Source organism: Cupressus sempervirens, chromosome 3 (genome assembly GCF_028749045.1).
Source record: "Cupressus sempervirens isolate cs-2001-9-10 chromosome 3, ASM2874904v1, whole genome shotgun sequence".
Lineage (NCBI taxonomy): Eukaryota > Viridiplantae > Streptophyta > Pinopsida > Cupressales > Cupressaceae > Cupressus > Cupressus sempervirens.
In genome coordinates, this window is record NC_143120.1 from 957,118,345 (window position 1) to 957,143,120 (window position 24,776).

Below are 24,776 nucleotides of genomic sequence, written 5' to 3' on the forward strand. Positions count from 1 at the left end.
GTTCAAATATGAGGGAGGATTCGTACAGAGTGTCTGAGGGTACTCTCATCCAAGGCTCTCGTTCTATTCAGAGGTTGGTGGGAAAGATTGTACAGACTGTCTACTATGCTTCCCCACAAGGATTTCGGGGTTGGGTTTGTTGAGAGGGTTGCCCAGGATCCTTCTCGACCAATAGTTCAGAGTCGGAGATTGGAGCCATCTTTTGATTCCTAGTTTGATGAAGATGAGCCCTTGATAGAGATCGGGAATTTTTATCGGCATTACACTGTGAAGAGTGCTCATCACTTTTCTGTTGACCCACAGGTAGAGGATTTGGTTTCATGTCAGTATGGGTTGGCTCCAGTTTCATACCATCCATTATGGGATGGGTTAGCACCATCTTTTGCAGATGGGATTGATAGTTGCAAGTTAGACCCCTTGCAGTATTTACACACCTGGGATAGTTTGGTAGAGGTTGGAGTTAGTGGTAGTGTTTCAGTTACCTATGGTTGTTACCATCTTCACAATGCAGCTGGGTGTGAGTATCAGTTTAATGGGGACTTAGGTGTGGACAGAGTTGGTATTTTAGTTGGATTGAGTTCCGATGGGTTGTCATCACCATCAGCGTCTATAGTCAATTTCCAAATGTTTCTATCATTCATATCAATTATTTGGATGCTGATGCTACAAGCGTTTCTTGTACACAATAGGGATAGGACGCAATTCTACCTTTTTGGGATCTAGGGGGATTGTGATGTTCATTTTGCTCCGGGATTGCTTGGGGACAAGCAATCTTAGGGAGGGAGGACTATAATGTCTTAGTAGGTTCCTGCAATTGGTTAGGTCAATTCACCATCGTGACCCTCGTGAGCTAAAAGTGGGATTTGAGGGTCTCAATTGTGTGGTTATAAGTTTTCCAACAGCCTATGGTGTGTTTTGGCCCTATTTGAGGGATTTACTGTTTATAGTAAGTCAATATGTTGGTTCCGATGAGCTTAGTTGAGTTAGAGGAGTTGGAGGATGCTCTTCGTCTTTATTTGAGCTCCAAGAATCTTGGAGGGAGCATCTATTTATAGTAAGTCACCCTGTCAGGTTCATTCATCATCTTTCATCATCAAGATCAATTTGTTGTTGTCAGATTTTGATTCTGATGCATCTTCAGTTGTTTTTGGAAGATGGGTGAATTATTATTATTATTCATATAAATACGTTGAGGTTGCTATTTTTGATAGTGTTGTTGGTTGGTTACCTTAGTATCATAGCCCATTGGAATCGGGATGAAAAGTTTTAAAGCATGGGAACAAGAAACAATGGCCTTATGTGTTAGAATTTTAAGTTATGGTGGAAAAGGTCATTTTTGGAGCCAAAAGCAATTAATAAATCAGATTATAATGACACTTTATTATATTTTAATGTTGTGTGTGGGAAGCTTCTTAAGTGAAGTTCATTTGGGAAATTTTGTGCCATTTGGAGATTATAAATATGAGCCCATTTGATGAGTAAAACATCTAATTATTTGATTATTTTATTTTGCTCTTGTTGTCTTTGTGACATTTCTGAGTTTGAAGTTTGTGCCCTTGATGAAGTAAAAGGGTTTGGGATCTATAGCTGAAGTATTGTTGATTTAATTATGAGAATCCACAGCTGAGGTATTGAGGACTTTTGTAACAACCAGTTTTCCCAAGACTTAATTAACAACTCTTAACATATCATAGAAAATACAGTTATTACTTCATTTTCATGGGAAGACAGTTAAATCAATTATGTTCATGTGAATGAGATTGATGGTTATAAACAATTAAACAAAATTTCTTAACTAAGAACTTAGAACACCATCAATGAATTTATTATAGAAATTAAAATCCACACACTATGGAATTTGAACCAAGAAATCATTGTAGGGATGTTTTTACAATCACCCAGATTAGTCCACAAATACCACTATAACAATATCATATATCGACTACCATTCAATACTGTTATATCAAAATCAAATGACGATTACTATTAAATACCACTATATAAAATTAGGGCATCACATACCACTGTATCAATTAGGGCATCGATTACCATTGGATCATTTAGGGCTTCAGATACCACTATATTACTTAGGGCTTCAGATACCACTGGATCATTTAGAGCATCAGATACCACTATACTATTTAGGGCTTCAGATACCACTGTATCATTCCTTTCCTTCTGATTGCTCAACTATGGCAATAACATAAGATTAGAAGATATGCTCATATTTATTATTCATATAAATAAAAGATTGATATAACAATCCATCAGATAAATCTTCCTCTCACAACTAAATGTAAAGTAACTGTAATGATGATAAAACTCAATTAATCTTACCTTAGTCTTGCATTTACATTATAAAAGTAAAATACTTATTTCCGACAAACAAATGAATGTATAGCTTATCTTTGTCTGTTATACATCCGACAACTTGGAAGAGGTGAAACATTGTTAGGGGCTTAACGACCCAACCTCGGACCATGACTTGTACCCACACAATCTCCAACGGGAAAGGCCCTCTCTACTCGGAATACTCAGAATTGGACTTGGAACATCTATCATCTACTGAGCATCTTGGTATCTAAACACACCATTTGACTTGATAACAAGAGATTACAATAACATGATCATGCATGAGCTATTAAATGATATTACTCTAGATTTAATGAATCATATCTGATTTTTTTTTTTCTAAGTCATTGTAGACTCTATCTCACCTCTTCACCCTTTTCCATGGCTATACAGCGGGTGAATCCTAGGTGCTCGGATCTCAAAGCAATCGGCTTTGTCTATTGATTCCCAACAAATTCATGAATAACGTATATGTTCTAGCTTATCACAATTTGTGATTTCAAAAGATATTTTTAAAGATTGCAGAATTTATTGTTTAATTAATTAATTTAATCATATCTGATTTCTCTTTTGCGTTCTTGTAGATTCATTCCATCTTTTCACCATTTCATGGCTACGAGCCGGTGAATCCTAGGTGCATCAAAAATTATGAGCTAATTGCCCTTTTTCACCTCTTCACCATTTATGGCTTCATTGCTCGTGATTCCCAAGTGTTTTTGAATGAGCATTATGCTCTTAAAATCTTCTCATGGTTTGTGACAGCATAAAACTTTGCGAATGATATCATTATTATTCATGATGGTTCTTACACGTTATGAGACTCCTAATCAAAGTCACCACTCAACTTCTTTAATGTTGGTTCAAGATATAAAGAGAAATAAAGAAAATAAAAGGCAAATTCTATATAAATCGTAGGAAACTGTCAGCGTGCTACCTATGATGATCACTGTCTTAAGAAATAAATGGACTTATATACTTAGCTGACAGCAGTGGAACTTACATTCAAACAAAAGAAAGAATAAATCAAAGGGAATACTTCATAACCTGATATGTATAAAGTTCACAGCAGCTTGGCTTATGTTTGACATTCTCTGAACTCGACAGTCTAGCTAGAAGTCTTGCTTGGCTCAATTGCAACCCACAAAATGACTAGGGTTTAATTTGGAAATCTCAGGGTGCTGTTGGATGTATGAAAATTACTGTGAGCTCTGGAACTCGGCTTATTGCAAAAGGAATTTGGGAATGGTGGCAGGAAATATGGTAAGGAAATGGGAATGGTCGTGTCCAACTCCCATCACAACTTCTATTAAAAAGACTAGTCGTGGCTTCTTGACTTTCATCGATTAAGGATTTAAAAACCGTTTGGATTCCAAGTATTAAATCGATTATGGAGAGAGAGGAAAGAATAAATAAATAAAAAAGAAAGTTGGAAAGAAGAATCAAAAAGATTAAAATTTTCAAATGTTATTATAATATATATTTGTATACGTGTATGTAAGTATATAAATAGGGTGACATCATTAAATTATGTTATTATAATATAATGATGCCATTTCATTTTTATATTTATATGCACGTATATAAATATTTATTATAATATTATGATGAAAGATCAATTAAAATCCCTTGAGGTATGTTTTATGTCTTAACTCAATTATTTAATGCTTCTCAAATTATTTATTTAAATAGCTCATGCGGGTTCCACAAATGTATCTTGTTTTCAAGTCGCTAGGTTCTCAACCCATTTGCCAAGTGATGGTGATGCTACTGTGCCTAATTATTTTCTGACAATGCTTCCACCCCTTCGACGCGTTTCCTGCAAAGAAATTCTTCGTAGTTAAATCATATTATCATAACAAGTTATAAATAATCATAAAGGCTAGCTGCCTTTTCAATTCCATGAATTCGTGATAAATAATCAACTAGTATGTTATCTTCACTTGAAATTATAATGACTAACCACCTTATCATTCCGCAAGATTATAACAAATTACACTGTCAACTGACTTCATGTGAACCTCAAGGGCTATATTTTAAATTAGGTCAAAAGTTGGGATGTAACAACTTTTGAGTTTTATTATCGTCTCCTCTTTCTGTATTAATTGTGGTTGAGGAGCATTTATACAATTGAATATTATAATTTCTCTATTGTTGGATGAGGGTTTAATCTGCAAATTGGAGTTTGGTAATTCTAGATAACCCATTTTGTTCGTTTTGCATCAGAATTAGTGTGTTGGATTTACAGCTTGAATGCCAAGGTTCTTATATTTGGCGTGATATCTATATCAATTTTGGGCAGCATTTGTAAGGGTATACTGTGAACGCCAGATTGAAATTGGACCATGTGGCTTTTAGTTTAACTTTGCAATTGCATTCTACGGCAAAGACTAGGTTCTTAATTTGTAAAATTCAGTTTATATTACACAGTTTGAAAGTAAACAGGCTGGCTTCAAATTCTGATTTATAATCAGCCAACTATTAAATTCCCTTTTCATTATATTGCTGTATGGTTTGTTGATGAATGAATTCAGAGGCTAGTGTGAATCATTTCAGAATTGTTTATTGGCGTTTGGTATTTTTTTATGCAAAACTTATAGGGCCAAAATTAAGTAAATTTGTGATCAGTTTGTTGTACATCCTAATATTGTGTTTGAAAATTTAAGACATCATAGATTCAGTGGTAATTGGGCTGCTTGCCAAGTGTTTGACAAAATGTCAAAGCATCAAAATGTGAAAGAAATTGATGCTTGATTTAGCTATAACCAGATAGGGTTATCACACTTTGGTTGTCCTTTGGCTTCAACATGGTTAGATGGCCCTGCATTATTAATCTTGCGAAATTTTGTGACATGATCAATGTTGTTACAACTATAACAGATGATATTATATTTGCCAAAAGAATTAAACAAATTTTTGTCAAAGAAATAAAGTTTTTTCCTAGTGAAAGATCAACAATTTATGGCTTTGTGTCCAAAATAGTTACATGAGAAGCAATAACCATTGAAGAAAGATTTATTCACCATGTTCAAATGATTTTGTTGGCTGGTAATGGGCTACTGTTCCTTTTCTTGGGACATAGAACTTTGACCAACTTCAAGTCCAATACATCTTTAATCTATTGATTATTTTTGTGAATTAGAAGATTATCTAGTGAGATGTTGATGTTGTTGTTTGTCACCTTTGCACTTGATAAGATAGCATATTTGCCAAGGTTTTTTAGAGAAACAACTTAAGCCTCTAATCTGAAGATATTTTTTGTTCTTTCAAGTGAATCTGATTTTCTAAACTCTCTTGAATAATTGATAACAATAATCTTTCCATAACTGATCTAGTTGATGAGGAAGTTGATTTATGTTGCTGTGGGTTAGAACATGATTGATAACATGATAATTACTTATATTGTTTGTCATTGATGTCAACCTATTTGGATGATGTTTGTACATGTTGCCATATCTTTCAAAAGGCAAATATTCTTGCTGCAAGGAGATGTCAAGTGATGAAAAGGATATGTTGATAGGAACCTTATTGGGTAACAATTGAGACAAACAATGGTGGATAGATGAATGATTTGACTGTTTATCAGTATATGCTAAGTCGTTAGTTGATTCTACTGATGAATGCTATTCATGAAGATGTTGGTTAGGATATGAATAAAGGAGAAGGTTATTTGGCTAGTTGGAAGATAGTAAAGAATAGGACACTTATTGGTAAGCTAGAATGGAATCTTATCACTACAAAGATCTTATTAGAGACAGTGAAGACTTATAGGCGAGTGAGGAACAATTGATGCAGTATCAAGATGTAATTGTATGCAACTCAAGCGTAATTTAAGGAACAAGGATGACACAAGGATAGAGAAAAAACGTTTAAGGAAGATTGGTTGATAAGTTTCTAAGAGGTCGAAACAACTTATGATATATCAAGCCGACTGAGTTAGATTTGGATCATTAGATCTAGGTTGAAGCTTTGTGATCAAGAATTTCTACTTAAGGAGAAGTTTGGTATTGCATTTGTATCATGACAGAGAACAAGAAGAAGATTGTGGCAAATTTTATTGAGGCTAGATATCAATGAAATAGAGATTACAATCCATGAAGTTTGTTATGATCACATAGGAGAATATAAATCAAAACAGAGGATTATATTGGTATGTTATTATATTGAGGAGCTTTATTGGATCTGATTAAGTGTGTGTTAGTGGGAACTACAAATCGTTTGTAGTTGTTCCTCTCTAACAATTGTGATAGTAAAGTCCCTTAATTGGGTGACCATTATAGGTCTATTGTAAATCCTTTAACAGGGTGGCATTCTCAAAAGAGTGTTGAAAATCCACAAACAAGGTTATTCCTAACAGGATATACGACTCTAACTGGTCTCTAGGGAAATCCCTTAACCGAGTAGCATTTACCGATGCTTTTGTAACCCTTAATCGACCGTATTCCAGAAGAGTACAAATAATTGTGGACACTGATCTCACACCATGGTTTTCACCCTTATAGGGTTTCCATGAGATAAATATTGGTGTTATTATTGTGTGGATATTTTCCACATGTTGCATGGATGTTAAATGTTTTCATTAATGATAATGTTGTTATAGGTTAAATAAGTTTTAATTGGTAAATCTGTTTGAAGTTTTGGGATTGTGAGTTTTGTTTGGGTTGGTGATTACAGACTCACACCCCCCCCAAGTGATTTTTCGTATACAATTGGTATCAAAGCCTTACCTAGTTATGGTATCAGCTATGTGAATAAGTCTTTCTTCTATGGCTATTGCTTCTCATATAATTATTTTGGATATAAAGCCACAAATTTAAATTTATTACTAGGAGAAAGCCATACTTGTTTAGCAAAAATTCCTTTGGTAAATATAACATTATTTGTTATAGCTGCAACAACTTTGGTCATGCTGCAAAATTTTGCAAGATTAATAGTGCAGGATCATCTAACAACGTTGAAGCAAAATGAAAACAAAAGTTTACTCAAGTTTGAAGGAAGAAGAATCAAGAGGTATCTCTTACGGCTTTAGTTCAAATTGCTCTTCTTGCTAGAAATGAAAAAGATATATGGTATGTAGATAGTGGCTATTCCAGACATGTGACTAGTGATTTGAAGAAGTTTCATACTCTTAAGAATATGAATGGAGGAAAGGTCAGTTTTGGAGGTAGTTCTTCTACTAAAGTTGCTGGTATAGGAACTCTAGTGTTAAATAATGGTGGAACTAAAGTAGAAAATGTGCTTTATATCAAAGGTCTCAAACATAATTTGTTAAGTGCAAGTCAGCTTTGTGACCAAGGTTATGATCTTGTTTTAAGTTCAAATTCTTGCATCACTAAGAAAGGAGAAGAGCTTATTGTGAATGCTACTAGGGCATGTAAAGTTTATTACCAGATTTAAATTGATTGCAGAATTTTTGTTGCAGGTACAAACAATAACACCAATGTTTTGAATCGCTTCTAGAATCTGCAAATGTTAGTGCAGTAATAACATAAATGAAGTATATCAAACTCAAAATTATCTTTGATCCTTTTGGAGTGCTTGCATTAATAGATTTCGATGCCAAGATTACATCGGGTAAATTGGATAAATTCCAATAGAAGGGGTGTGGGATTAGTTACTGTCATAAACATAGTGATTAAATGTATAAAGGACAGATCGATCATGATCTAAACATCCAAGAAACCAAAAGTAATCTCGATCATGCCTTAATGATCTCAAAACATATATATCTCATCAGGTGCCTACTGTGGAAGGTACAACAACATGTACGTATGCATATATGCATAATAGTGTGTGCATCATGCTGTTGTGTGTATATACATACATATGTGCTTATCACAGTAATGTTAGACCAAAGCTGCATGCATTAACACTCCCTCTTAGCTAGGGAAGACAAAGTGCATATATATAAGTTATTCTTTATATGACAAGTAATATCCTCAAGATATATATATATATATATATATATATATATATATATATATATATATATATATAAGAAAATCAAGTCTCATGATATTCTTTCTAGTTATGGTGTCTATGCAAATATCAAGTCACATGAAATCCACCATAAAAGATCATGGTACATCCATAGATATTAAGTCACATAATATCCACCGTGAATTTGAACATATTGATCTTCAACGGATATCAAGTCACATGGTATTTATCATGATAGTAATCTAATAATAATAAAGTCGTCACCTTATATTATCAGAATTAATATTTCATTATAAAATATTATCATCTTAAATAATGAACATAGAGTAGGCCCATGAGTCATAGAGTCACACATATGACAAAAGAGTTTACACTTAAAACATCTTTATTTAAATAATACAAATTTACAAAGTTGAGACTCAATCTCATAAACTTACATTTCAATCAAGCCAAGTTTTTTTTTGAAATGATCAACTTTCACTTTAGGGAGAGCCTTGGTGAGAATGTTAGCTGTTTGAACACCTGTATTAATATATTCTAATTGAACAGCTGTTCTTCCCACCATGTCTCTTACGTAGTGGTGAGGAATATCTATATGCTTAGATCTATTATGAAATACCAGATTCACAAATAACTTGATGCAACTTTGGTTATCATAGTGAATAGTGGTAGGTTTCATAGGTTTATGAAATACCAGATTCACAAATAACTTGATGCAACTTTGGTTATCATAGTGAATAGTGGTAGGTTTCATAGGTTCATCAAACGAGTTAGAAAGAAAATTCCAAAGCCACAATGCTTCTCTAGCTCTCATAGCTGCTGCAATATACTCTGCCTCAGTAGAACTTTGAGTAACAAAAGCTTTCCAAAAAATCATGGCTGATCCTAAACTGAAGCAGCATATTGATGTGCTTTTTCGATCTTTTACACTTCCAGCCCAATCAAAATCAGTATATCCATGTAACTCCAAGCTGGTATTCTCATATTTAAGTTCATACCCAATAGTACCTTGAAGATACCTCAATATATGCTTCAAAACAACAAGATGAATATCACGAGATTCACACATGAACTGACTTAACGCATTCACTGCATGGCATATATTAGGTCGCTATTTACAAGATACATAAAGGACCCAATTATTTGTCTGTATAAGGTGGGAACAACTAGTTTGGATTCAACACTTGCTTCCTTTTAGCTTGTGAAGGTTGGTTTCCATAGGTTTAGACATAGCTCGATAGTCCCACATTCCAAATCTTTTCAAAATATCAGTAGTATACTTCTTTTGATGTAGAAAGATATTACCAGAGTTCTGATGTACTTCCAAACCAAGAAAGTAATGAAGAATTCCTAAATCCTTCATTTCAAATTCAGAAGCCAAATCTTTCTTACGCTGATTAATGAGATGTTCTTGCCTTGTAATTAGAAGATCATCAACAGAAATAATTAGAATTAGCAGAAGCCAAATCTTTCTTACACTGATTAATGAGATATTCTTCCCCTGTAATCAGAAGATCATCAACAAAAAGAATTAGAATTAGCATATCACCTTTAGTTACCTTGAAGTAGAGATTTGGATCAGCCATGTTCTTGGTGTATCCAAGACATAAAAGGTATTTGTCAATCCTTTCATACTAGGCTTGGGGAGCCTGTTTAAGTCCATATAGAGCCCTCTTCAATTTACAAACATGGGAAGCAACATCATGAGTTACAAATCCTTCTGGCTGTTCCATGTATACTTCTTCCTCTATTTTTCCATTAAGAAAAGCAATTTTTACATCCATTTGATGGATTTTGCAACCTTTGGTTGTTGCGATGGCTATTACAGCTCTAACAGAAGTGTACTTGGCAACTAGTGCAAAGGTTTATTCAAAGCCAATTCCTTCCTTTTGAGAAAATCCTCTAGTCACAAAATGAGCTTTATGTTTTTCAACTTTGAAGAGCCATTGTGAAGATGCAACAGGTTTTTCCTTAGGTCTTGGAACTATGTCCCAAACATCATTTTTTAGTATAGACTAGTATTCTTCCACCATGGCATCTTTCCAAGCTTGATGCTTAAGTGCTTTGGAAGAACTAGAAGGTTCAGGATTCAAGCTCTCACACAAGAAAGCATTATATGTCAATTTTCTATGTCTCTTGCTTTCTCGGAAGGTTCCTAAAGGGGCTGTGAATCCATCTCTTTCCTGTATTATTTTCATTGCCCAAAGTGGCCTTTTAGAGTGATCAAGACTCTCTTCTTGAGTCTCAGGAAGGATTTCAGTTTCAATTGAAGTCTCTTCAAGGAACTCCCTTTGAATCTTAGGAACAAAAGTCTCTTGTGGAGATACATCAAATGTATCTAGTTCATCAAAGGTTTTGGCTCTTCTGAAAGCAATGTCTTCCTTAAAGATGACATCTCTGCTTACTTCTATTTGTTTCTGTCCAGGTATGTAGACTCTGTATCCTTTTACTATTTCACTAAAACCAATGAGAATACCCTTTCTTCTAGAAGGTTCTAACTTAGTCCTCTTCTCCTTAGGTACATGAATATATACAGGACATCCAAATATTCTTAGGTGACTGATGTTAGGTTTCTTTCCAGAAAATGCTTCTTCAAGAGTCTTATTGTCCAAATGTGAGTGAGGACATCTATTCTGAATATAGACTGCAGTGTTGGATGCTTCAGCCCAAAAGAGCATACTCAAATTTTGATCAAAAGTCATAGCTCGAGCAACTTCTACAATAGTTCTATTCTTCCTTTCAACAACCCATTTTGTTGAGAATTGTAAGGGATTGTGAACTCCCTCTTAATCCTAGTGGGTTTGCAGAACTCTTTAATTATTTTAGAAGTATACTCCTTCCCATTATTTGTTCTCAGAACTTTAATGTTCTTACTGGAGGAGTTCTCAGCAATAGTTTTGAATTCTTTAAACTTAGAGAGAATCTTAACGATAGTTTTGAATTCTTTAAACTTAGAGAGAATCTCTTTAGTTTCTTTGCATTTAAGGAAGTATATCCATATCCATGTCTTCCTAACTTAGAATCTCTTTAGATTCTTTGCATTTAAGGAACTGTATCCACGTCTTCCTTGAAAAATATCAACAAATATCAAATAGTACAAGAATCCTCCTATAGAAGTTATAGACATGGGCCCACATAGATCAGAACGTACTAGTTCCAACACTTCTTTAGTTTTGCTCAAACTATGAGGAAATGACTTTTTAGTGTTTTTCCTTGAGGGATAACCTTTACATGATTCATTGTGAATATGGTTTAACTTGGGCATTCCGGTTACTACCTTCTCCATTGATGCTAGAGCATGAAAGTTGATATGACCTAGTCTTCTATGCCATATTTCATTTGAATCTGAGGTCTCATGTACAAGTGCAAGGTTTGTCTTAGCACATAGTTCATATAAAAGTCCTTGTCTTACTCCTATTGTTAGAGCCCTTTTAATGGTTGAATTTTTAGGCCATGCTAGTACTTTCCCTCCCATGAATGCGATTCTAAAACCATCATCCTCAAGTGCAAATATAGATATTAAATTCCTCTGCCTGGTACATAAAGAACTCTAGAAAGTTGAATAGAATTTCCAGATTTCAATTTTATGGTGTAGGTCCCAATTACAGAGTTTGTAGAATCATCACTAGCTGTAACTTCTTCATCTGTTTCTATTTGCATGCTTTCTAGGTTATCCTGATATCCAGTGATGTATCTAGAAGACCCATTGTCAACTATCCATGTATTCCTTTTGGTTGATATCTGGTTGGATAATGCTGAATAGATGGCATATTTCTCATATTCATTGCCTTCATTTGACTTCTCAAATTTTGTGAAAGATGTTGAGGTTTAGATCTATCGGACCAATTTATTGTATAATGTCCATATAGATCACATCTGAAGCATTGAATTTTGGAAAAATCTTTCTTTTGTTTGGATTGTCCTTTTCCATGAAAATTTCTTTTCCTTTTGTTGTTTTTCTTCTTTCCTTTCTTATGAGCATTTGTATTAAGAACTTGAACATTTTCATTTAGGGTTTTGTGTTTTCCCTTAATCATTAAGCTCGATTCTTCTTGAAGACAATTTGATCTTAAATGATCTAGTTTAGGAATTTTAGACCTAGCACTTATACCTTGTACAAAAGGATTCTCAGGAGTTTGGAAGTCCTCCTAATGCTATTAAGGATAATTCTTGATTTTCAATTTCATAACCAAGTGTAGATAATTGATCTTTCAAATATGTGATTCTCATAAAGAAAACATTTATAGTTTCTCCTTTATTCATGCTTACACTATTCATCTTCCTTTTAAGAACAAGTTTTCTACCTATATTATTGATTATAAATGCATTATCAAGAGCACGAAACATACAATATGTTGTGGTATGTTTTGCCACAATAGTTACTACGTGGTCTCGAACAACATTTACAATTATCTTCATAGCCTTTTCATTTTTCTCGATCCAATCTGATATCTCAGAATCATCTTTAGGTTCTTTTTTGTCCTCTCTTACAAATGATTCCAATTTGTTTTCTTTTAACAACATCATTAATTGAAGTTTCTAGGATTCGAAGTTATCAACACTTCCAAGGTGATGTTCGAATCTCATTGTGTTTGTCATCTTTGTCGAGAGAGGGAGGACTATTATTTGAAGTAAAATCTGATCCTTATAAACTTAGTGTGACCTTTCCTTAGCCAAGCTCTGATACCATGTAAAGTTTATTACCAGATTTAAATTGATTGTAGAATTTTTGTTGCAGGTACAAACAATAACACTATGTTTTGAATCGCTTCTAAAATCTGCAAATGTTAGTGCAGTAATAACAGAAATGAAGTATATCAAACTCAGAATTATCTTCGATCCTTTTGGAGTGCTTGCATTAATAGATTTCGATGCCAAGATTACATCGGGCAGATTGGATAAATACCAACAGAAGGGGTGTGGGGATGAATGGCCATGTCTCCAATTGGAGACATGGACATTCATTCTCACACCTGTTCATTTATCACACCCGTTCATTTAACTAATACTCATGATTAGTTATTGTCATAAACACAGTGATTAAATGTATAACCAATCATTACATCTGCGGCCCAATATAAAGGATAGATCAATCATGATCTAAACATCCAAGGAACCAAAAATAATCTCGATCATGCCTTAATGATCTCGAAACATATATATATATATATCTCATCATCAACAAACATTATTTGCAAGAATTGTGAAGAAGGGAAGCAAACAAGAGCCTCCTCCGAACAAAAGACCTTTCCAGCTGCAAGCTTCTAGAGCTTATCCACATGGGTCTTTGTGGGCCAACTAGGACAACAAGTCTACAAGGTGAGAGATACTTTATGATGTTAATAAATGATTATTCATGCATGGCTTGAGTAGCTTTTTCTAAAGAAAAATCAAAAGCTCTAGATAAGTTTAAAGCATTTAAGGCTTTGGTTGAAAATGAAGTGGATTTAAAGGTTAAACATTTATGTTAAGACAATGGTGGCGAATATACCTCTAATGAGTTTGTGGGTTTTTTTGAACAACATGGAATTAAGAGACAAATTTCAACTCCTAGAACACCAGAACAAAAGTGTTGTAGAGAGGAAAAATAGAACAATTGAAGAAATGGCTCGCTGCCTCATAAATGAAAGAAAAGTAAGTGATACCTTTTGGAGAGTTGTTGTCCATACAACTGTCTACATTCAAAACATAACCTTGTTTAGAGTCTAGTACAATAAGACACCTTATGAGCTTTGGAAAGGTAAACCAACTACTGTTAAATACTTTAAAACTTTTGGTAGCCCATGTTATATTAGGAGAGGTGAAGATAATTTGAGTAAGTTTGACTCAAAAGCGGATGAAGATATATTTCTTGACTACTCTTCCAAAAGTAAGGCTTTTAAATGTTAAAACAAAAGGCTGCATAAAATTGTTGAAAGTGCAAATGTTAAAGTTCATGAAGTTACTAATGAAACTTGTGAGAATGTGAACAACAACAACGAGCAAAACATTGAAACCAGCACTTGCTGTACCCTCTTCTCCTCCATCTACTCAAGCTAGAGTAGCAAGTAAAGATGAAGAAAATGCAAAAGAGAAGTCACAGTAAAACAGTGATAATGGAGTCTCTTCCATTAATGAAGCTGAAACTACACATGTGCCTTCGGGTTTTTATCCACAAGGTGAAATTGGAGCATCCTCTGCCAAAACTCCCTCCAAATTTGTTCAAAAGAATCATCCTATAGATCAAGTGCTGGCTGGAAATAGAACAAGAGTTGCTAGGAAGAATGTCAATTACTTTTAGGATGATGATGTTTCTCTAATATCCATGTTTGAGCCCAAGTGTTTTGAGGAGGCAACCAAGGATAAGCATTTGATTGCTGCTATGAAAGAAGAATTAGAGCAGATCCAAAAGAGTAATACATGGGAGCTTGTGCCTAGACCCAAGGGCAAAAACGTTATTTGCACAAACTGTGTGTTTCATAACAAGGTAAATGAAGAAGGGAAAGCAGTAAGAAATAAAGCATGTTTAGTATTCGAATGATATTCTCAAGTTGAAGGAGTGGATTTTGATGAAGCATTTGCACTCGTAGCAAGTTTAGAAGCCATTAGAATGTTTCTTGCTTTTGCCACTTTCAAGAGTTTCAAAGTTTATCAAATGGATGTTAAATCTGCATTTTTAAATGGTGAATTGAATGAAGAAGTGTATGTTGAACTTTCTCTAACAATTTAGAGAATGTGTGCAAGCTGAAAAAAACGTTATATGGACTTAAACAAGCTCCAAGAGCTTGGTATGACAGCTTGGCCAAATATCTACAGTAGCAAGGATTCTAAAAGGCTTATGTGGACAACAACTTGTATGTAAAAGAGGAAGGTAACAACATTCTTATTATTGTATATGTTGATGACTTGATCTTTGAAAGTGACAACTCCAAAATGATTAAGGAATTTGTTGGTTGTATGAAGAATGAATTTGAAATGTCAATGATGAGTTAGCTTATTTTACCGGGCTGCAAATTCTTCAATCAGCTGATGGTATCTTTATTTCACAATCTAAATATGTTAGAGGGCTGCTTAAAAGGTTTCAAATGGAAGATTGTGATCTGGTTAGCACTCACATGGAAATTGGATGCAAGTTAAGCAAAGAGAATGTATCTCCAGGTGTTGATCAATCTTATTACAGGTGTTCGGTAGGAAGTTTGCTATTTGTTACAGCTACTAGACCTGATATTATGGAAGCTGTGGGATATCTTGCACCTTTTCAAGCTATACCAAAACAAATTCATGTTACAACTGTTAATAGGGTATTCAAGTATTTAAAAGGGACTCTTGACTATGGTTTATGGTTTCCTACATGTTCTGATTTTATTGTAACAGCCTATAGAGATGTTGACTGGGGAGGTTCGGTTGATGATAAGAAGTGCACAACTGGCTGCCCATTTTTCTTTGATCTCTGTTTATCTACAGCTGAAGTGGAATATATTGCAGCATTATCATATCATATGTAGGTAATTTAGATGAAGAATAACTTCCTAGATTATGAGCTTCAGTTTGCTGATTTAATATCTATCTGTTGTGACAACACTAGTGTGATCGATATTTCTAAAAATCCTGTCCTGCACTCTTGCACTAAGCATATTCCATCAAAATATCATCACTTGAAAGAACATGTTGTTAATCAAGTTGTCAAGCTGGAATATGTATGCTCCAAAGAACAGGTGGCTGACATCTTCACAAAACCTCTACCCTGTTAACGCTTTGAGTATCTCCAGAGCAAACTCGGTGTTCTTCCATCTTTCCAGATAACACAGGTTAAGAAGAAGCGCTTGATTGCAATATCCTTCTCACAAATTGGTCCAGTTTGTTTCATATTTAACATTCATTGATGTCAAAGGGGGAGTATGCATTCCAGGGGAGTTGTATGTTTGCAGAGTATTCTTTTGGTAGTTGTCCTTAAAACTCGGTTGTCATCAATGAAAAAAAGGGAAGATTGTTGGATGTGTTTTTGTCATTGATGTCAAATGAATGGTGATTAGATTGTGGTTTTTTCTTAGAAGTTTTTTTTGAGGTGCTTGACCTTCTTCAGCTGCTAGTTTGTTTGGCGTGCCTACTTGGCTGAGCTCAATGTGAGCTGGGTTTTCTTGGCCTACTTGTCTTCATCTCTTTCCATGTTAGCCATTGACTATGATTTGTCTATTACAATTGCTTCTAGGAATTCATTAATGACAATTTCTATGATACAAAAGACATTTTTAGTGATGCTGAATAACTTTGTGGTTTCGAGTAAGTGGGAATATTGTCAGATGTAATGTCTAGGTACTAAGGAAAGATTCTGATAAACCCGCAGCACAAAGGTGTCCCAATGGATATGATGGAGAAAGCTTTGCATATGAAACAAGTGTCTTCAAAAGTTCAAAGCAATGGTAACAGGTCGTTTTAAATGGATATGTCTTTTAGCATGGTATTCTCAGTATTTGACTGAATCAAGGAATCAATTTATGATCCCATATGAATATATCATGGTTGTTAATCTGGGATTTTGATTGCCTTCGACAAGAGTGGAACGACATACAAAAGTGATGTTATTCCAAGAACATACAGTAGTTTAGAGAGAGTCGAGTCTGAAAGATAATTATAAAAAAAGGGACCTATGAAGTGTGCGATATAGAGATTGAAGGGTGGTCTTCAAAGATACAATGTTAAGAATTTGATGTCCAAAGTTGTTTGTACTGGTATTGGACTGACAGAAGTGGATGCTGCTCATTTTCTTTTCCTGGGTTCACTTCAAAGTGAATATGGTGCTCGAATGTATGTTAGAACTCTTCTTGTAGCAATCTGATGTTTGAGTAGGTGCCCATTGAAGTTGTAATGTCTGATATTGGGAGTTGGTGCTCTCTTGAGTGTTGGAGCTCTTTTATGTATTTGGATTGGAGTCACTTTTTGATTAATGGTACCGTGGTTTTTACCATAAAGGGTTTCCACGAGATAAATTTGCATGTCTCCGATTCAATTTTTGAACTTGTCTGTATGAAGGTTAAAATACTGATTCACTCCTCCCCCTCAGTATTTTAGAAGTTTTCATTCTACATCACTAGGCAAAAGCTTTGAAGATTGGACTACTTACTCATTGTGTTCATACGTTTGTTCAATCAGGGATTTATATTCAGCTGAGAGGGTTTCTCCTAGCACTAGGATGTTCAAGGAAATCCTTCCCATCCTTTCGACTCTTTGCTGTCTATGTCACACTTGGGTGTCCCTTGACTATCATAGGTATGATTGGGGGTCTGCCAACTGTAAAAAGCCAAGTCATTCAAATTAAGGAAACAAAAAGAACCTTTCTACCAAATTTAAGTTGCCAGTGGAATTATATACTTGTATTTATTTGAAACTTCGGCTTTCATATGCCTTGATTCCCTTAGTATAGAATGCAAAAAATTCCTAGTTTGTTTTTTCTAAGTTTTATCTCAGATTCGGGTGACTCTTGCTGGAGTAATGTGCTGTTGGATTTAACTGCTCGACATCTTTTATATATTCTAACTAGAAATCAACCAAATAAGGATGAGTAGAAAAAAATTAAGGGAGTGCTTCACAACGTCAGAAATTTGTTATCTGCTAGTAGAACTAGAATGAACAGGAGCAGAAATGATCAATTCTTGCAGAATTACCCAGGAATCAGCTCTCTCAGAATTAGTTGGGACAGGAGTATGATCAGCACATTCATTTTTATTCATGATCAACTCAATGTGTCACTAACCCCACAAAGAGGAACGCACGTAGTCCGAATTTCAAGACAAGTTGTAGACGCCATTCTTATTATACAGCATTGATAAGAGACAAATAAGCTTTTACTTATATTTTAAATATACATGAATTGTAGCAAAAGAATTCCACTTAGATGGACAAAATTGTCCTTGCCACAATGATGGCATGTTGAATCCTTATGAGGTTTCAATGCCCATGCTAAATATCATAGCATGTCAATATAAATCCAATTAGCTCATAAACCCAGCCTTTCTAGTTTGGAATTTTCGGACTTGCTCTGTTGAAGTGTTCCTTATATACTATTTATTACTAGCTTCTTAAGTACTATATTATATTTGCACCATTGGCTCCTTGCCTATCCCAAATTATGGACAATACTCTGCATGTCTGTGCATCCTCATACAAAACTCTATGAATCTGTGGAGAATAGCCTCAAAGAATTAGCCAAGTGGCAAAGCAATCTATGCCATGATAAAAACATTTAATCAAAGTTAAACTGAATTTGAAAATGCCCTAGCATGGAAAAGATTTGATACAACACCCATTTATGTAATTTGAATTTGAAATTGCTTTATAGAAAAAGCTTTGATAGGGTAAACATTTATATAAACAGAATTTGAAATTGGCAACATTGGTGCTAAATTTAATTGTTGAAGAGAAGTAAAGACAAACAAGTTCAATGGCTTGGACTATTCCAGGTACATTAGTTTCAAAAAGATGTGCTTGAGAACTTGAATGTCAAGACAATTGAACTAGATAATCAAGAATCCTTTTTGTTTGGTGAGCAATCAGTAAGTTATACTAATGGAGCTAATATGAAGAGATATTGTGAGAGTGATCTAGTTTGCTATGTGCCACAATGGCAATGTCTCACATAATGCTAGATATGGGAGATAAGTCTTGAACAATAAAAAATGACTCATAAGAGTGTCACCTTTCAAGAAAAGAGAAAATTGGGTTCATGGGAAATAGACGATGGAGTGGTCAATCAACACTTGACTTTTTCAAATGTATGCATATTAAACCTTATGTAATAAAAACATGAGAAAATCATATGGAAAAAATTAAAACCTCCAAGAAAAAGGTGGAAACTTCCAAAATTTTGTTGGACTTCATAAGTATGCTTGTTGAGCATGGATTATGTCAAAGTGAGGATGGGATTTGAGAGTTTCCAGTTCCCACACTAGCGCAAATTTCAAAATTATTCAAAACTAAAAACTAAAATACTAGTTGAGTTGGGAAGACTCAAACCCATTGAGATGGCAAAGAGACCATAAGAAGAGGCAAGAACTTCTTGTTCGATGAATTTGAACATCCACAAACAAAAACATATATCATGCAAAAGTAAATGAGATGTATAGGCGAATAGAGCTTATAATTCCATGTATATCTTTGTGGATGTCAGTAGGTTAGATAATGTTGCTTTAGTAGTGTAATTAGGGAACCTGTGAGGAACTAAGTTGATTGAATCTTGCATTCACATTTTGAAATAAATGCTTATGTCTGAGAAACAAGAAGTCTAAAGATGGATATTATTCCAGTTTAAAAAAAATTTACTTGCATCTTTAGAGGCTTTATGAGTTCTCCTAGGTTCTTTGGCAGGCCGTTAAATTGAACTTCCTGAGAAAACAAGAGAAAGAGAGGGAACAAGGGTTTTGAAAGGCTCCCTAAATATTCACTTTGGCTTGTATAATGGCTCCCAAAAACACTTGAAATCTAAATGTAAAGGCTTCCTAATAGAAATTCAACACCTCTCCTGTGAAACTCCTCTCCACCTCGATAGAAAAGAAATCTGCCTCAATAGGAGCAACAGAGGAATAGATTACTATTAGGGATAAAGGTGCTCAATTCAATCCCTTATCCAAGTGCCCACATTAAGAGAAGACTCAAAAGTAACTTCCAACCTCTTCTACAAGGAAAATGTTCACTTCCAAAAGGGACAAAACTGCCTCAATGCGAACTGCAGAATAGGAAGAAAGGAGAAGAATAAGCCTTACCCACATGAAATTTCTACAGCTCAATGGGGAAAGATTCCACCTCTGTAGGAGGTACACATGGAAGAAACAAGAGAAGAATAAATAGAGCCCACTTTGAAAAATAGAACATAAAGAACCAAGCTCTAATAGGGGCAAGAAATGGCTCAAAACTAGAAGCAACCCTTAACTAAACATAAAGAGGCTAGAACAAGCCCTTTAAAATGAGTAGAAAATGATTGACCACAAAACAAAAATAGAACATAAACACATTCCCACCAGCCATAATAGAAGCAACCCCTAAAGGGCTAAAAGCCTAGAGAAAAGTAGCTTCAACTAGAAAAGCCTCAGAAAACAAACTCAAAATAGAGAATGTTTGGGTTTTCAAGAAAACTAGAGCACTAAATAATACTAAAATATAATAAAAACACAGGAAGCAAAAGAGCAAAACACAGGAACACAGAGATTTAATTCTGGTCACCCGGTGTGGGCTACATCCACTAGAGAAACAATCCTCCACTTCATTATAATGTCTAGCGAAGATAAAAGTACAATATGATGATCTTTTACATTACACAAACATTTATGAGCCTTAAGGTTACTTATAAAGGAATTTTGTGTAAAAAACAAACTTTTTATTAAGTAATAGGTAATATTTACTCTGAGGATTCTATCCCTAGTTGCTACCTTAGGTGTGTTTCCCATAGACCTCTATTGTGGGGTCTGCCCCAGTGCCCCACTAAGGTCGCTTTGTCATACACTTATCTATCAATCAATTTAATGTGAACGTATGGCTGAAAAAGTCACCAAAATTAAAGCTCAACAACATGATCAATTGTCGCATACCAAAAATATCCCCACTAGAGGCTGACTAGGCTCCACAAAAAGGAATCTACCACTTGGACGGTGACCCTGGATGAACATTGTTGCAGGTCCCACTGTATTTACACACTTTTTAGGATTTTTGTTTCTCATTTCCACTATTATTATTCTTGAAGGCCAATAGAAACTGAATTGTAATTCAATTTCTCCAGTTACTACCTTAGTCAACATATCTGTAGGATTCTTACTAGTCTGTATCCTCTCCAAATTTAACTATTCATCCTCTAAAACTGAGCGCATATGGAATGGTACCAAATATGTATATGCTTTAGCCTAAAATGATGGAATAAATTGTTTGCAAGATGATTGAAACTTAGATATCACTATATAACCTGTTATTCTCTTGTTGCTTGCCAAATTATTCCATTATCCTTTGTAATCAAATTATCTCTTTATTAGATTCAGTAGAAGAAACAAACTATAATTATATGGTCATGAGTAAAACAACCTTTTGCACCAATGAAATCCAACTAAATAGTATTCCATTTACAATTAAAACATACCTCCTTGTGCTTCTCCTGCTATTGATGTCTTTTGTTAGATCTGAATGAACATATCCCTGGAGAGTAGAATGAGAACTTCTAATAATGAATGTGTAGTAGTGGCTCTCAAATAGTACATAATATAATTTACTACATTCAAATGCTCTTTTCCAGAATTATTCATATAACTGTGCACAACTCCCAATGTATGTCTAATATCTAACCTTGTACACACCATCACATACATAAAATTACCAACTGTTGAAGAGTATTTAACCTTGGATATATAATATATATCTTATTGTGTATTGGGATTCAGTTTCATAAGAAATTTAAAATGATTTGGAAAAGGTGTAATAACACATTTTGCATCCTACATTTGAAATCTGTTTTAACACCTTTTCTTTCTAATCACTCTGGAAGAATGTTAGTGTGTGAATTTTCCTATCCCTAGTTACTCTCATACGATGGATATATTATCCTACACCCAAAAACTCATTGAAAATACCTTTGCCAATTTCTAAAATTTTATCAGTAATTAAGGTTAAAAATTTTAAGCTCTGGGTAAATGTGCATGTAGAGTCAAAGTTGATACTTGAGATTAAAATTAAAACTAACCAGACTGCTCTGCAAATTTATCAGGTAGTGGATGCCCTTTGCAAGATTGTATTGGCATCTCCTGTGAAAGTAGCAACTGCTATTGTTCGACAGGTAATATATATTTTTCTTAAAGTTATGCGTGTGCTGTCTTCTCAGAGAGATCATTGGCTTGGCTTGGCTTTAAATTGATGATTAAAGAATTAACCTAATAAAAAATATCTCTATTTTTAGTTTCTTAAAGTTTTTAGGACCTTCAAGTTGAATAGCTGACTGGCTGTAATTTTCACTTTTACTTCATCTATGGGTTTGTATTATGCATCAATGTTATTTGTTATTAGAATATATTCTTTTCAAATGCCTCAACAAAGATTATCTGAAGAGAGTGATTATTTTCATTAATTGCATGATTTGCATTTGCTGTAGCTTACTTTGTGATTGAAAAAGTTTGTTAAAAGTAGAATGTCCTGATTTCTTTTGAGAATGGAGCAGGCAGAAAGGGATTTAAGACCCTGGGTGAATAGAGATAACACTCAAGGTGAACAAATTTGGAGATTAAATCAGCGGATTGTAAGCCTTCTTGCAGAACTTCTTAGGAATCATAATGCTCCAGAAGCTTTGATGGTCTTGGCCAATGCATCAGAACTTCTCTTGCGTGCAACAGATGGAATGCTTGTTGATGGAGAAGCATGCACAACACCACAATTAGAGGTATCTATTGGCTCATTTTATCTATAATAGTACATGTTCTAGATGACATGCCTGGTTCAAATAAACCATCAAGTAACGCTGATGGAATGCGTTTGAAAAAAATCTTTAAGCAAGTTTTACGTCTGCATCTAATTCAAAATGTATTATCACTAATTAGCAATCTCATTTACTATTGCATGATATAGGTTTTTCTTTGTGGATGTCCAAAAAAAGTCAGAAGTAGTAATTTTGCATTGTCTCAATATCTATCATACCTCATGGTACAAGCATAAGTATGTTGCATAACTGCAGTTGTTTAGATGCATTTATTAAATTATTTCTTGTCAAGTTCTGATTCAACTCTAATATTGGAACAAAACATGAACAGTTACTGGAAGCAACAGCAGGGGCAGCTCAGTGTTCATTAGGTTGGGGTCCCCCAGGCAAAGCAACAGCACAAGGGCTCTTGAACCTATTGAAGGTAAATATCTAATATCTATATTGGTTTCTTCAAGTGCATGCAACTTTTATTGTGTATTTTCCTTGAGCAAAATGAATTATTTATTGTTATTGAATTTCATAAATGCAGTATCGTCTACCTGCTACTGTCCAATGCCTTTCACATTCCAGTGCTCATGTTCGTGCACTTAGTACATCACTTCTGCGGGATATTTTGCACAATTCCCTAAAATTTGGACATTGCAAATATTTATCAGAAAAGAGCCTTCATTCTGAAAATATGTTATGTGCAAAAGACTTGGTTATTAAAGACTGGCGTAGAGATGTGGAGCAATGCCTTGCTTGGGAAGTTCACAATCGGCAAGCAAGGGGAATGTCTGTTGCTCTTCTTGTGTCAGCAGTTAACGCATTAGGTTGCTCTGTAAATAATATCTCATATTTGACCTCTTGACATGATACTATTTAGGACAAAAATCCTGCCATTCCTCAAATTCATAAGAAATGTTCAATACATTTCTGAATTAAAGAGCATAGAATGAGTTTCTTTAAATGATAAAGGAAGTTTAGTGCTCTTTCAGAGCTGTAATGTTATTAGTGACATGGCTAAGTGACTCAAAATTATGAGAGGTAATACTACCCATTTCCACAATGGGTAACAATTAATAGGCTGTAAAAATTCCATTTTTGTATAGGAGATTACTAACAATCAGAGAAGTTTTTTCTCGATGTCTCTTGCTCACTTTCAGAGAATGGCTATTTGGGAGTGTATACTTGTATAAAGGTGTTGATCGCATGTTCATGAAATTCCTCATCATTTTTTCTTAGCAACTTCTTAGTAGAAAGCTGGTATAAGTTTTTTTATCATGCATTTTTGGTTATTTATAGTGTTACCGATGTATATTCTTTTTTTGTATAATTTTGTAAGCTTAAATATGGTAAATAAAACATAGTTGTCTTGACTCCAGAAGTTGCTTTTGGACTCTAGTAATGAGGAAACTCTCAAATTTTGAGCTCTGGAAAATGTGATGAACAGAACTGGAAATTGGGAAGCAACTGTCCAAGATTATCAGCTTCTTGTCAGCCAGGAGATCATATCTTTGAAATATTTCAAGCCATGCTTTAACGGACTAGACAAGATAAACATACAGAACTTAAAGTCAAACCTTTAGGTTAATTGGATTTCCAGTTGTGTAACGTCTTGTACTTGAAACAAATGTGGCGAATCAAAGTAGAGATTCAGGGAAAACATTTATGAAATTCGTACGTTAATGAAATTCCTCATCATTATTTCCTAGCAACTTCATGAGATTCATACGTTCATGAAATTCCTACATTTATGAAGCTTCTCATAATTATTTTTTAGCAACTTCTTAGTAGAAAGTTGGTATAGTTTGTTTATCATGCATTTTTAATTATTTATAGAATTACCAATGGACATTCATTTTTTGTATAAATTTGTAAGCCTTAATATGGTAACAAAAGCATAGTTGTCTGACTTCAGAAGTTGCTTTTGGACTCTATTAATGAGGAAACCCTCAAATTTCGAGCTCTGGAAATGCGATGAACAAAACTGGAAATTAGGAAGCAACTGCCCAAGATTATCAGCTTTTGTCAGCCAGGAGACCAGACTTTTGAAATTTTCCAACGCATGCTTCTACAGACTAGA

At 34.5% G+C, this 24,776-nt stretch overlaps 1 protein-coding gene across 4 annotated transcripts in view; it reads left to right on the plus strand.

The window, feature by feature from the left end:
• GI (gigantea protein (GI)) overlaps nucleotides 1-23,890 on the plus strand; it is a 136,605-nt gene extending 112,715 nt beyond the window's left edge. For all 4 annotated transcript variants that reach the window (XM_089822602.1, XM_089822604.1, XM_089822605.1 and 1 more), the window contains 4 exons: nucleotides 22,007-22,075; nucleotides 22,454-22,672; nucleotides 23,040-23,132; nucleotides 23,241-23,890. In XM_089822602.1, the coding sequence (XP_089678728.1) occupies nucleotides 22,007-22,075; nucleotides 22,454-22,672; nucleotides 23,040-23,132; nucleotides 23,241-23,561 (702 nt within the window). In that variant the 3' untranslated portion in view covers nucleotides 23,562-23,890. The remainder of the gene's footprint in view (nucleotides 1-22,006; nucleotides 22,076-22,453; nucleotides 22,673-23,039; nucleotides 23,133-23,240) is intronic.
• The last annotated feature ends 886 nt before the right edge of the window (nucleotides 23,891-24,776 follow it).